Genomic DNA, 14190 nt, shown 5'->3' on the forward strand with positions numbered 1-14190 from the left:
ACTTCATCACTTGGTGTCTTCAGTCCCTAAACGTCTTTTAAGTGTTGTGAAAAGGAATGGCAACATTACAAAGTGGTAAATGCTTTACTGTCCCAACTTTTTTTGAAATGTGTTGCAGGTCTGAATGACAGGAAAGGATGCATATTTACAAATGACATGAAGTTGACCAGACAACACATGAAATATTTTGTGTTCATATTGTCTGCAATGAAATACAAGTCAAAGTAAATTTAGAAATCACTTCTTTTTTTTTTATTTGCGTTTAACATACTGTCCCAACTTTTTCTGATTTGGGGTTGTAAATTTAGGTCAATTAATTTGGGCAGCAGACAGGCAATCCTGTCAATAGTTTATAACCCAGATAGCATAAATGCCACTCGTTACATAAATCAACTCAAATTCAAGATAAAATTTAATATAAATCACACAAAGGACATAGGATTCAATTTAGAAAGGAATTTGTATTTCACAGAAGAAATGACAAATTAACAAAAGATTTACCACAATAAACTCTCAATTCTGGCTGATAAACACATCAAAAGAATTATAAATAAACTAAATGTACATTCGTTTTCATTTCAAGAGTCACAGATTCACGAGTCCCATTCTCCCATAAACAAGAAAACCAAAAATAAAGATAAGAACAAAGTCAAAATTTGGGGGTAAAGAAAATAAATGGCGAAACAAACTGAAGTAAATGGAGGAAAAAAACTAATAAAATAAGATAAATCAAATGTAGATACACTACTCGCGTCTCAGGTTGAGCGCAAGCATAATAATGGTGAGTGTGGAAAGTGCTTAGAGGAATTGAGTGAGTGTGTGCGGGGAAAGACCAGCCATTCTGTATGCAATGGTGAGACTTTCTGTTGGGGAAACAGCAACAGACGATTCAGAAAACCCCAGCGATCGTCAACCCAGCTTGTTTAAAATGCTCGGCGCTGGAAACCTCTTGATTGGGGGTGTGTGTGTCGTACACTCGCGCGTCCACTCCAGCAATGGCCCAGTGTTCAATCAGCTGATGAATAACGTCACCGCCGCCCAGGAAATACGTTCACTTTCCGTCCCTTTCTTTTGCTATTTCTTTCAGTTAACACCACCAGCAGCCGTTCTCCCATTTACGCTGATTTGTTGGCTTTTAAGCGCACATGGACTGAGGCTTTGCGGTTCTCACCTCTTATGCACTCTAGCACACCACTCTAAAAACTCTCCTTTTTCTCCTTTAACTTCCTCCTTTATACAATTTCCTTTTCCAATCTGGCAACGGAAATGGCCGGAGATTACATTTGTTTTTGTTCTGGCATTTCAGCTTTGTCACAATACACACAAACAGAAGGCACTCATCAGAGATAATGAGACAGAACAATATAGTTATTGAGTTTAGTGAGTATATTATATCAGCTTCAAGCTCATCTCTTACTCAACCACACCGGCTCTAACAGAAGCTCAGCTATAGTATTAATGTCATGAAGAGAAACACTCTAGAACATCTCAGTGTTTATGATTTATCATGCAGCTCAAAGCATTATGGGTAGAATCTCTCTACAGTCTATTCTGATTCATCAACACAGTTTCACTGATCCAGGATAATAAAGCCTAAACCCAGGACAGAGTGTGTGTGTGAATGTGGTCTGGACTGTGTGTATGAGGCTCATTGTGTCAGAGACGCTGTAGAAGGACAGAGTTCCTGCACTGTGATCCACATACACTCCTATTCTACGACTGATGGGCTTAACAGGGAGTTTAGTCTTTATGTTATTGTGTCTGAATGAGTAACTGGAGGAAGAGCAGCTCAAACTCCAGGACTGATCATTATATCCAAACCAACACTCTTTACCCGATCCCTTCCTTCTGATGCTCTTATATGACACTGATATAAACACACCATCACCACTCCACTCAATCTCCCAGTAACAGCGTCCACATACACTCTCTCTACACAACACCTGAAGATAATAATCAAATCTGTCTGGATGATCAGGATATGACTGGACTGTGTTACTGAATGTAATCTCTCTGTTCCTCTCAGACAGATGGAGGTATTCATTCACTGTGTTCATATCCAAAGTCAGCAGACGGGAATCTGACAGAAAATAAAATAAATAAAAATAAAACACATCAGAATCACGGATTATGAATCTGTCAAATCTTTTAATGGAGTTGAACTCTTCATGTTCAATATATCAGCAGTGTCTAATTACAGTTTGCCAGAGAACACATGATCAACTCTAATACTCTTCTGTCATGTTCCCTTTCAAGGGAACTCGCGCTGCGTCACCGCTTTGGGAACGCCTCTGCGTGATTGCGTCGCGAAGCACGTATGTCATCAGTCCAATAGAGAGACGGAACGTCAAAGGCGGGTGACGTCATAGACCCGGAAACTATAAAGCACACCGGCAAACACACACCGTTAGCTTCTGTTGCCTTCAACAAGCGCTCTGTCATTGTTCCTGTCATTTCTGTGTTATGTCTGAGTTCAGACTTTCTTATTTTCTCCACAAAGTTTGCACTCACACTGACGAAATATTTAAGAGAGATTATGGCGAGCAAACAGCACTTCAGACAATGTGTTCCTCCCTGCTCACGCTACATCATGAACAGGGATACACATTTGATGTGTGTTGTTTGTCTGGGTGAGCAGCACGCGCAGTCGGCACTCGAGGGTGCTCTATCTCAGCCTTCACCCGGCAGATCCAGCACCGCCTCTCTGGGTTCGGGAGCCTGCGCTGCGAGGAGGAGGTTGATGTCTGTAGCATCGATTCAGGGGGTGAGGACTCTCCACTTCATTCCCCTGCGGGTGAGGAGCTTATGGATGTGCTGAGCAGAGCTGTGGCCAGATTACACATCGACAGGCCACAGGAACAACATGAGCGAGCTGCCGTAAAAAGCAGACTCGACAAGCGCTTTCTCCCCGCGCGCTCTGTTCAACCTCCATGTAGGAGTCTGCCATTTTCCCCTGACCTCTACACCGAGGTGTTGGAAGTGGCCCGTGTCTTCACGTATTTTCACCCTGCATACTTCCGTGTACAGCAATATTGCGGGGCTGAAAAGACACAGTTATGGTCAGATGCCTCGGGTTGAGCAGACGCTTGTGAGCCATCTCTCACCAGAGTCTGCATCTGCCATAAAGGCTCCGACTTTGCCCACAAAACCCCTTAAAGTTACATCATCTTTTGTGGGCAAAGCGTACTCGGCAGCAGGTCAGGCCGCCGCATGTCTGCACACTATGTCCATCATGCAGGCATACCAGGCTGATCTGCTTAGAGACCTGTTTGAGACCCACGAGATCGGAGTCCGATCTACAGCTACATCTACATCTACAGCTGATCTCGCTCTCCGGGCCACCAAGGAGACGGCCAGATGTGTTGGCCGTTCTATGGCAGCCCTGGTGGCCACAGAGAGACATTTGTGGCTCAATCTTACGGAGATAAAGGAACGGGACAAAAGCTTTTTGCTTGATGCGCCGCTATCTCCGGGAGGCCTGTTCGGCGACGCCGTCACCACTGTTACTGACAGGTTCCTGGAGGCAAAGAAACAGGCGGCGGCGCTCAAGCAGTTCCTTCCCCGTAAGCCCCAGGTCTCGTCTGCTGCTGGGCGGGAGCAGCAGACGCCGGGTGCAAGCTCCTCCCATAGGGCGCAGCAAAAAGTCAATGTCGCCACTCGGACACCCCCTCAGAAAGGGTCGTTGGGTGCGCGGCGCTCACAGGCGCAGCCTTCTAAGCCCAGGGCTGATCTGAGGACAGTCATTGTGGCGAGGAAGGCTGCGTCTAAGAAGTCCTGACGCCTCTGGGCCCAGGACAGTGAGGGTGATCCCCTCCGCAGGCGCACGGTGCTCACCGCTGTACACGGTACCCGTGCGTCCACGGTGCCCTCACGGGGTCAATCCGCCAACCCTGCCCGAGGATGGCCCACGCCCTCTTCGGAGGGAAACTATGCCGTCGAGTCAGTTGTTCCCTGCCGGTTCGCCGCTTCAGGGCGCTGCACTCGCGGTGCAGATTACATCAGAGGCCAGCCTCGAGAGCAGTACCTTAGTAGATTTTGTGTCACCCCGCACGTTCACGAAGTGTGTGGACGCTGCGCTGGTCCCCTTGCGTATGCAGGGGATCCGCATACTCAATTACAATGACGACTGGCTGATACTAGCACAGTCAGCACATCTCGCGGTTCAGCATCGAGATGTTATTCTCGCGCATATGAGGAGGTTGGGGCTGAGGCTCAACTCCAAGAAGAGTGTTCTTTCTCCTGTGCAAAAGATCACTTATCTCGGTGTCAGTTGGGATTCGGTCTCTATGCAGGCCCGTCTGTCAGAGCCTCACATAGGGTCGATCCTCTCAGCCATGAAAGGGGTGAAGCTAGACCAGCCGCTCACTGTAAAACAGTTCTAGAGACTGTTAGGTCTGATGGCAGCCGCGTCCAACGTGATTCCTTCGGGCCTGCTGTTCATGAGGCTGTTACAGTGGTAGCTCAAGACCAGGGTCTTTTCCCCGAGGGGAAACCCCTTTTGCGTAATCAAGGCAACGCGGCAGTGTCTCCGCACCTTGGTTATGTGGAAGGACCCTTGGTTCCTGACCCAAGGCCCGTCCCTGGAGGCATCCGTGGTCGGAGACGCACGCTGACACGGTGCTGACAGGCTGGGGGGCGACCATGAGTGGTCGCTCGGCCTAGGGTCTGTGGCAGGAATACCAGCGTTCGTGGCACATAAATTGCCTGGAAATGTTGGCTGTGTTTCAGGCCCTGAAACACTTCCTGCCACATCTCAGGGGCCATCATGTGCTTGTACGCACAGACAGCACATCGGTGGTCTCCTACATTAACCATCAGGGGGGTTTAAGGTCCCGTCGCTTATACATGTTTGCGCGCCTTATCCTCCTCTGGGCTCAGTGAAAATTGCTGTCAGTCAGGGCAATGTAAATCCCAGGGAGCCAGAATGTGGAAACAGACATCCTGTCGAGGCAGGGGCAGAGGCCCGGTGAGTGGAGACTCCACACCGAGGTGGTGGAGCTCCTTTGGGAGAAGTTCGGCAGGGCCCAAGTGGACCTGTTCGCCACTCACGAGAATGCATTGTCGTCTGTGGTTCTCCCTGTCGCCTCCAGCTCCTCTCGGACTGGACGCAATGGTACAGAAGTGGCCGAGGCTGCCCCTGTACACTTTTCCCCCGATTGCTCTGCTTCCGGGAGTTCTAGAGAGAGTGCGTCGGGACGGGGTCCGTCTTCTGCTAGTAGCCCCGTTCTGGCCGGGCCGGGTATGGTTCTCGGACCTGGTGTCTCTCCTCGACGGTCCTCCCCTGGAGATTCCGATCAGGAGGGACCTTCTCTCTCAGGCAGGCGGAGTCTTCGTACACCCCTGCCCGGAGCTGTGGAAACTGTCGGCTTGGCCTCTGAGGGGGCCCAGCTCATAAGTTCCGGTCTCTCAACTGAGGTTGTTAAGACCATTCTACACTCCAGAGCTCTCTCTACGAGGAAACTTTACTATCTAAAGTGGAGACTCTTCACCTTATGGTGTTGAGATCGCCTGTGGGATCCAGTTAACTGCCCTGTGAGCGTGGTGCTGGAGTTCCTGCAGAAGAGATTCTCTGCTGGGTTAGCCCCCTGCACACTAAAGGTGTACGTGGCGGCCATAGCAGCTTACCACACTCCTTTGAGTGGAGTTTCTTTAGGGCGACACCCGCTAGTAACCCGTTTCCTCCGTGGCACCTTGAGGTTGAGACCTGTGACACGCACCAGGGTGCCGGCCTGGGACTTATCCATTGTTCTTCAAGGCCTTTCCGAGGCTCCCTTCGAGCCGCTCCAGGAAGTCTCTGAGAAGTTTCTCACTCTAAAAACGATATTTCTTCTTGCTATATCTTCCCTTAAAAGAATAGAGGACTTGCAAGCCCTCTCTGTTGCACCCTCGTGCTTGGAGTTTGCCCCGGGTATGGCTAAGGCCTTTCTCTCTCCTATGCCCGGGTATATTCCTAAGGTCCTCAATAATCCTGTGAGATCTATTGTGCTCCAGGCTTTTTGTCCTCCTCCTTTTACGACGTCAGACCAGGAAAAATTAAATCTGCTTTGTCCCGTTCGCGCACTAGACGCCTATGTCCACAGAGCTGCCCTGTGGAGGAAAACTGATCAGTTGTTTGTTTGTTACGGACCTCCCTCGAGAGGGGGTCCAGTCTCAAAGCAGAGAATGAGCAAGTGGGTGGTCGAGGCCATCTTACTTGCTTATGTGGCGGCCGGACAGCCCTCCCCTTTAGCTGTTCGGTTCCACTCCACTAGGAGTATGGCTGCCTCTCAAGCTCTTTTAGCAGGGCCCTCCCTGCAGGAAGTTTGTGAAGAACTGGATGTAAACGCTACTCCGGGGTCTCGGGTGCTCGCCTCTTAGCTCATGCCACAGGTGGGCATCCAGACTCGCATGGGGACGTGGGTATTCTCGTTTCCAAAGCGGTGACGCAGCGCGAGTTCCCTTGAAAGGGAACGTCTTGGTTACGACTGTAACCTTAGTTCCCTGAATAGGGAACGAGACGCTGCGTCACCCTGCCATACTCCTCGCATGCCCGCAAGCGCCTTGTTTCAGGCTTTCTTCAGAAACTAACGGCGTGTGTTTGCCTGTGTGCTTTATAGTTTCCGGGTCTATGACGTCACCCGCCTATGACGTTCCATCTCTCTATTGGACTGATGACATACGTGCTTCACGACGCAATCACGCAGAGACGTTCCCAAAGTGGTGACGCAGCGTCTCGTTCCCTATTCAGGGAACTAAGGTTACAGTCGTAACCGAGACTTTTTCTTTCTCCTTCTCCAGGAAGAACATGAACACACTCAGTGAGTTTTTCTGCTAATTGTCTCAGTGACTTACATTGTAGGAAGTCATTCCTGGTCCTGGGAACAATGACTGTGGAAATCAACAGACATGAAGAGTGTGATTATCATGTCAAGAGAAAATGATCCCTGTATCCATTCCTAAGACATTTCTAATATGATCTTCTACATGATATGAGATGATGGAGGATGATTTCTGAGAGCAGATGAATCTCCAGGACTTTACCTCTGTCAGAGATCTTCTTCTTCTTCAGCTCCTCTTTGCAGAAATCCTCCAGTTTGTCTCTCAGCTGATGGACAGATTCTCTCACGTCATCAAAAGAGGAGAGAGAACTGAAGGGATTGTCATTGACGTCTGTAGATTCAGGAGGAGCTGAGAGAGACTGGAAACTCTACAGAAAACAGAAATCAAAGCTCATCACCTCCACACTTCAGCCAATAACCTGCACTACTGTCAGATTTGAGCTGCTCTTGTTGATCTTTAGTGACTCTCCTCAATCCAGCACTTTCACAGCATCAGCTTCATTCTTCTCATATTCATTATATCACATTAGATCTACAAGTGCTAGCGTTTGACACTTACACTATATGTGACGTTTCTAATCAAACATCTATGCATAATAATAACATAAATGTAACAGATCAAGTTTGACATTCAGGGCCGTTTTTTATTAAAAAATAATCAGCTCCTGTTGAACTAAATTCAAACGTGCTGTCTCAGAATCAGACGCATCAGTGCTTTTCATATCATATGACAACTATTCAGTGTTTTCAACCCCATATTGTTTATTTTAGCTTTCAGACATTTAAATGGACGACTATATAAAAACTACAATTAGCCTATAATTTGTTAAATTCAAAGTCCATACACTGAAGTCTATGGAAGCTGCAATAATAATCATTTCAATAATGACTTTTTATTCAGTTTTTATTCAGATGAGTTTTTATTCAGATATTCTACACATTGTGTATGAAACAATAACAACCCTCTACAATGCGAGTAAATCTCCACTCTGGGCGACTAAATAATATCTATCATTGTCCATTGGCTAATAAATGCTTAGATCGTACTCGCCAGTGTGTGTGTTAGAGGCTAAGAATAAGTTTAGATATATTTTCACTCGCTCGACACTCAGAGAAACAGTTTCTCTCTCTGTCAAGCGATCTGTCTATTTCAGTCAGTGATGGGGAGTGGATTCCTCGACTGTGAATAGCCTCAGAGTCGTGGTCGAATCCACTCTTGGTGTCGACTCTGTTGCTGTGTCTGAAATCACTCACTTGTTTACTGATTCTCTAATCCCTATATAGTGCATGGCAGCTGAGTGCACTATATGAGCAGGGAGAGAATGAAATTAAGTCAGGAAATCGGACACTGACCTATTACACCTTTATCACACACATTTATCCCACATTTACTCTAGCTCACTTTAGAAACAGAAAACAGTCACAGCGACTTAGTTTGTAATTATACACAGCTTCCTCCATGCCAGCTTTACATTGTGTGCAGAATTATTAGGCACATTTTCTTGTACAGATAAAATGAGCCAAAAAAAGAGATTTAACTCAGTCAAAAAATATTAAATGCCCATGAGAAGGATGTGATACTAATGCAATACTAGACATTGCAGTTAAGGCATGACCATTGGACAGTGAAATGCTCGTTGGGTCAGCAGGGTCAGACAAAAACATGTGGCGGAGAAAAGACACCTGTTAACCGCAAAAGAATTTAAGAATTAAGGTGAAGAATTAAGTGTGAAACCATCAGGAACCCTTTAGTCTCCAGCGCCACCATTTTCCAGAACTCTAACCTTAACCTGAAGTCTCCAGAAGTGCAAGGTGTCAGGATCTCAGAGACTTAAATTAGGTAAAGAATCCTAAAAAAAATGAGCCTTTCCCTTCTGCTGGCCTCCGTAACAGACGAAGAGCTGCTCTGAGGTCCTGAAGCTTTGCGTTCTGTCCACGTAAGTCCGGAGAGCACGGACGGGACAGAAAAAAGCTAGGGCTGGGTCTGCCTCCTCCGAAGGTAGCGCTTGCAGGCTCACCACCTGGTCCCGGAAGGGAGTGGTGGGAACCTTGGGCACATATCCAGGCCGGGGTTTCAGGATTACATGAGAGTTATCAGGCCCGAACTCCAGGCAAGATTCGTCGACCAAAAATGCCTGCAGGTCCCGTACCCTCTTGATAGAGGCTAATGCAGTCAGGAGTACTGTCTTCAGAGACAGAATGTTTAACTCTACTGACTGCAAAGGCTCAAAGGGCGCTCTCTGCAGTGCGGTTAGCACCAGAGTTAAGTCCCAAGAGGGTATAGAGGGAGGGCGAGGCGGATTTAGTCTCCTCGCCCCCCTCAGGAACCTGATGATCAGATCGTGCTTCCCTAAAGACTTACCATCTACCATGTCATGGTTTGCGGCGATGGGGGCAACATAAACCTTGAGGGTGGAGGGAGACAGCCTTCGCTCCAACCAATAGGAAGGAAAGCACTGAACCGATTGAACATCTCCGGGGGTCTTCTTGGTGAGAAGAACACCAATCGATGAACAGTTTCCACTTCAACGCATAGAGGCGCCTCGTAGAGGGAGCTCTAGCGGAAGTTATGGTGTCTACCACATCCTGGGGTAGGCCACCTAGAACCTCCGCGTCCCGTCCAGGGACCAGACATGGAGTTTCCAGAGGTCCAGATGCAGGTGCCATAGGGTGCCCCTTCTCTGAGTCAGGAGGTCCTTCCTTAGAGGAATGGGCCAAGGAGGTGCTGTCGCGAGGAGCACTAGTTCCGGGAACCAAGTCCGATTGGGCCAATACGGAGCGACCAACAGGACCTGCTCGTCGTCCTCCCTGACTTTGCACAGTGTCTGTGCGAGAAGGCTCACTGGGGGAAACGCAAACTTGAGTAGGCCCCGGGGCCAGCTTTGTGCCAGGGCATCCAAGCCGAGGGTCCCCTCGGTCAGGGAATAGAGCAACTGGCAGTGGGTCGTGTCCGGGACGGCAAACATGTCTACCTGTGCGCACGATTGAGCCGCACGATTGAGCAGGCCCGGAATGTGAATGGCACAAAGCGACTTCAGATGCTTCTGACTCCATAAGAGGAGATGGCGGGCGAGTTGCGACATGCGACGGGAGCGTAGACCACCCTGTTTGTTGATGTACGCAACGGCCGCAGTGTTGTCCGTACGGACCAGAACGTGCTTGCTTAGTAGCGGCGTTTCGAAGCGGCTCAGCACAAGACGAACTGCTAACAACTCTAGGCAATTGATATGCCACTGCAGTTGGGGCCCCGTCCACAGACCAGAAACTGCAAGCCCGTTGTACGTGGCACCCCAGCCGGTGGATAAGGCATCCGTGGAGACAACAGCATGCCTGGACACTTGTTCTAGAGGCACTCCTGCCCGTAGAAAGGAAGGGTCCGACCACGGGCTGAAGGTTTGGCGGCACCTCTGCGTCACTGAGACATGGAGGGAGCCACTGTGCCACGCCCATCTCGGGACTTGGTCGTGTAGCCAGCATTGAAGCGGTCTCATATGAAGCAACCCGAGTGGCGTTACTGCGGCTGCAGATGCCATATTCCCCAGGAGCCTCTGAAAATGTTTCAGTGGTACCGCTGTCCTGCATTTGAACGAATTCAAGCAGTTCAACACTGACTGGACGCGCTCCCTGGTGAGGCGCGCTGTCAGGGCGACCGAATCCAGCTCCATCCCGAGTAAAGAGATCCTCTGCGCGGGGCAGAGTTTGCTCTTCTCCCAGTTGACCCGAAGCCCCAACTGGCTGAGGTGCCTGAGCACCATGTCCCTGTGTTCGCACAACTGCTCTCGCGACTGGGCAAGGATCAGCCAGTCGTCGATATAGTTGAGGATGCCAACACCACGCTCTCTCACTTTCGTGAAGACACGGGGCTACAGGGACAGCCCGAAGGGTAGGACTCTGTACTGATATGCCCGTCCCTCGAAACGCAAACCGTAGGAACGGCCTGTGTCGAGGGAGAATTGAGACATGAAAGTATGCGCCCTTCAGATCGATCGCTGCAAACCAATCTTGGGGATGGATGCACCTGAGGATGCGTTTCTGCGTTAGCTTTCTGAATGGTAGCCTGTGAAGGGACCGGTTTAAGAACCGCAGGTCCAAGATCGGTCGTAACCCGCCACCTTTCTTGGGTACAATGAAGTACGGGCTGTAGAACCCGGACTTCATATCGGCTGGAGGGACCGGCGCTATCGCGTCCTTCGCCAGCAGGACTGCAATCTCCGCCCGGAGCACAGGGGCGGGCGAACTGAATCGCATAGCCAAGTCTGATGGTGCGGATGAGCCAGCAAGGCGGGCTGGGGAGCGCTAGCCAGGCCCCCAGAGACATGGGAGCGTCGAACACCGCCAAGCGTGCTCTCTTGGGACCCAGAGATATTGGAAACTGCTCTTTCATTGAAAATTTGGGTGGAACAGAAACAAAAGGAGAAATCAGGATTCTCCCCCGGTCCTCCTCCGGGGGAAGGAGTGGAGCTGCGGCCATCTCCTGGAGAGCAGTTTCCTCCATCTCTGGGCGGCCCGTCTCAGGGTCGCTTGCGACGGCGCTTGCCACTTATTGAGAACTTACAGGCCTTGGACGGGAGACGCGGGTCACCGGACACAGCTGCATCGCGATAGCCCACTCAACTGGTGGGATTCCCACGTAACCCTTGGCCTGCCCGCCATCGTGCGCACGTTTTACTAATTCGTTCCCTCAAATTGCTAAATCGTGCACACGATTTACTAATTCGTTCCCTCAATTTATAAATCATGCGCATGATTTAACAAAACGAGGGAACGAATTAGTAAAACATGCTCACGCTTAATAAATTGAGGGAACGAAATAGTAAATTGTGCGCACAATTTAGCCTACTAGTTTTTTACTGCATGTCATGTGCGGGGCTCCGTACATAAATTTTTTTAATGCAGTTGTAATTTTTCAATGTAAATAATTTAATTTGATTGGTAACAGCCCTACAGTGTCTTATTATATTTATAGATCAAATTTAAGAATATAAACTGAAAGCTGAAGCATAGCCTATATTTAATAAGATTATGGAAAAAAATGCCCTTTATAAAAGGTAAAAATATCAAAGATATGCAGATTTAAATATGTCAAAGCTGATTGTACATTGTTGAGAATCTTTCTTCAGAATAAATTATATCTACAACACACACAAAAAATATCCGGACAAGCACGTGGACAGGCTTAATATCAAGGAGAAAAAAGTGGCTGGTAAAAAGTCACTGTGGCAGGTGGTCAAAAAAGTTAATTTCAGGCCCTGGGTGCCAGTTTAAATAGTGTCAGCATTATTGGATCAGTGTGTGATTTCATACCTGTTTCTCTGTCCTCTGTGCTGCGGCTGATACAGTGTCGTGGTTTTTATGTTCGTCCATCGTACACAGCATAAACTTCTGGTCAGTGCGGCAGAAAACCTCAAGGGGTTTATCATGAGTTTGGCAGATCATCTCCTGCAGTCGTCCAGTGGCATCGGTCACTTTATGTGGCTTACAGGAGTGAAAGTCCTCATGACGGTCAAAATGAGTTTGACAGTAAGACTCCAGACACACCAGACAGGACTTGACGGCTTTGTGTTTTCTTCCAGTACAGACGTCACACTGCACATCTCCAGCGTAACAGTCAGCAGGAAGTTTAGTCTTCTTCAGTTTCTCCACCAGTTCAGCCATCATGGTGTTTTTAGCTAAAGCAGGTCTTGGACTGAAGGTCTGTCTGCACTGAGGGCAGCTGTAGACTCTCATCTGATCCTCCTGATCCCAGAAGCCTGTAATACAGCTCTTACAGTAACTGTGTCCACACGAGATGGTCACCGGATCCTTCAGGAGATCCAGACACACTGAACACATCAACTCATCCTGATCCACTGAAATCCTCCCTTCTGCCATTTTACTGCATGAACACAGAGACACAAACACACACCAGCTCGACTACACTGAAGAGTTTCCTTCTTCCTAGTTCTGTGTTTGAGTGACGTGTGCAGAACCGGTTTATCTGCAAGTCTATAAAGCGTCATAAAGCCTCATTCCTGCTGAGTTCAGAGTCTACAATAGTAAATGGATAACCTTTATTAGTTGATTCAGAGTTAAGGATTGAAGAACATTGGGCAGTTTAAAAGGATAGTTCACCCAAAAAATTAAAATTCTGTCATCATTTACTCACCCTCAAGTTGTTCCAAACCTGTATGAGTTTCTTTATTCTGCTCAACACAAAAGAAGGTATTTGGAAGAATGTTCATAATCAAGCAGATCCAAGAAACCATTGACTATCATAGTAGGGGGGGGGAATACTATGGTAGTCAATGGTTGCTCTCTCTGCTTTGTTTAGTTTACTAAAGATGTAAACAAAACGGCAGAAAAGAGACGAGCACTGATACTAAAGCGTATTCTTAAAGCCTGTAAAGCTAGACTTAAAATAAGACAAAGTATGTTATTATCAGCTATTACAGACATTGAGCGTGCGATTGCTGAGATGAACATGCACCATCGGACAGAAAGAGCAAGACTGATATTTACTGAACGCAGAACGAACCTCGCAAGACTTTTAAAAATGCCGGTTGAAATAAAATGCTGCGTGAGCTCAACCAATCAGCACGTTCAGCGCCCAAGTCCCACCCCCGAAAGTTCCTGAACTTTGAAAAAGTACTACCTCGTGAGCAGGGCCGTTCCGAGAGGGAAATATTTACCCAGAACTTCATTTAGACCCTGCGGTGGAAACACACCGAGTACCAGCCCAAAGATCCTAGTTCCTGGCGAAAGTTCCTGCGGTGGAAACGCGGCTTAAATGGACCACGTAGTGTAGCTGAACACTTCGATAGACTGTTTAAACTGGTTCTTAACAGGGACTGTTCAGATTCATTAACGTAAGGTGTTCATGTCACTCAAGAATAACGTTTTCTAGGGTTAAGTTACTAATATCTTGTTATTATAACAGACTAAGTCCTTGCTGTGTCTTACAGAGCACTTTGTTGTAGTTTTTTGGAGCCTGTTTGAGTTGTACTGAAATAAGTTATCCGATATCAACGTCTACTGGCATCATTGGCCCTGTCCCAAATGGCACCCTAAACCCTCACGGTCTTCCTCTGAGTCTGCACTTTCACGACGTAACACCGCTTTGACTGCCGGGAAGAAGTCCGCTGCGTAGCTCGCACCAGTGGGCGCATATCGACCTCAAAGGGGGCGTTCGCAAGCACCCTTCTGAGACCTAAAATGACAAATGGGACACTCTGCGGTCTCGTGGACTTAATGGACACGAGGTCCACAAGACCGAAAGTGCACATGAAGTGTGCCATTTGGGACAGGGCCATTATGTATGGCTCTACAACCATATGCTTGGTTGTAGAGTGATAACAACAGGGAGTGACATTACAGGGGTGTGTAAACTTTTGAG

General features: G+C 48.2%; 1 protein-coding gene across 1 annotated transcript; it reads right to left on the reverse strand.

Moving 5' to 3' along the window:
* Nucleotides 1–264: 264 nt before the first annotated feature.
* On the reverse strand, nt 265–12780 carry LOC307129431 (tripartite motif-containing protein 16-like). Its single transcript, XM_079821834.1, has 4 exons — nt 12123–12780; nt 7021–7186; nt 6832–6867; nt 265–2080 (listed from the first exon to the last, which is right to left on the reverse strand). The coding sequence occupies exons 1-4, from the start codon at nt 12687–12689 to the stop codon at nt 1560–1562; spliced, it is 1290 nt and encodes a 429-aa protein (XP_079677960.1). The 5' UTR covers nt 12690–12780; the 3' UTR covers nt 265–1559.
* Nucleotides 12781–14190: the final 1410 nt, after the last annotated feature.

Source organism: Gobio gobio, assembly GCF_949357685.1.
Source record: "Gobio gobio genome assembly, chromosome: 7".
NCBI lineage: Eukaryota > Metazoa > Chordata > Actinopteri > Cypriniformes > Gobionidae > Gobio > Gobio gobio.

Bases quoted from the DNA above. Each gene is read 5' to 3' on its own strand.
- LOC307129431 (XM_079821834.1), bottom strand. From the start codon at position 12,689: ATGGCAGAAGGGAGGATTTCAGTGGATCAGGATGAGTTGATGTGTTCA. The intron at 7,187-12,122 runs GTATGAAATCAC...TGTTTTCTGTAG, and splicing joins CACAGAGGACAGAGAAACAG to AGTTTCCAGTCTCTCTCAGC. The intron at 2,081-6,831 runs GTAAGTCACTGA...ATTTTCTGTCAG, and splicing joins CAGGAATGACTTCCTACAAT to ATTCCCGTCTGCTGACTTTG.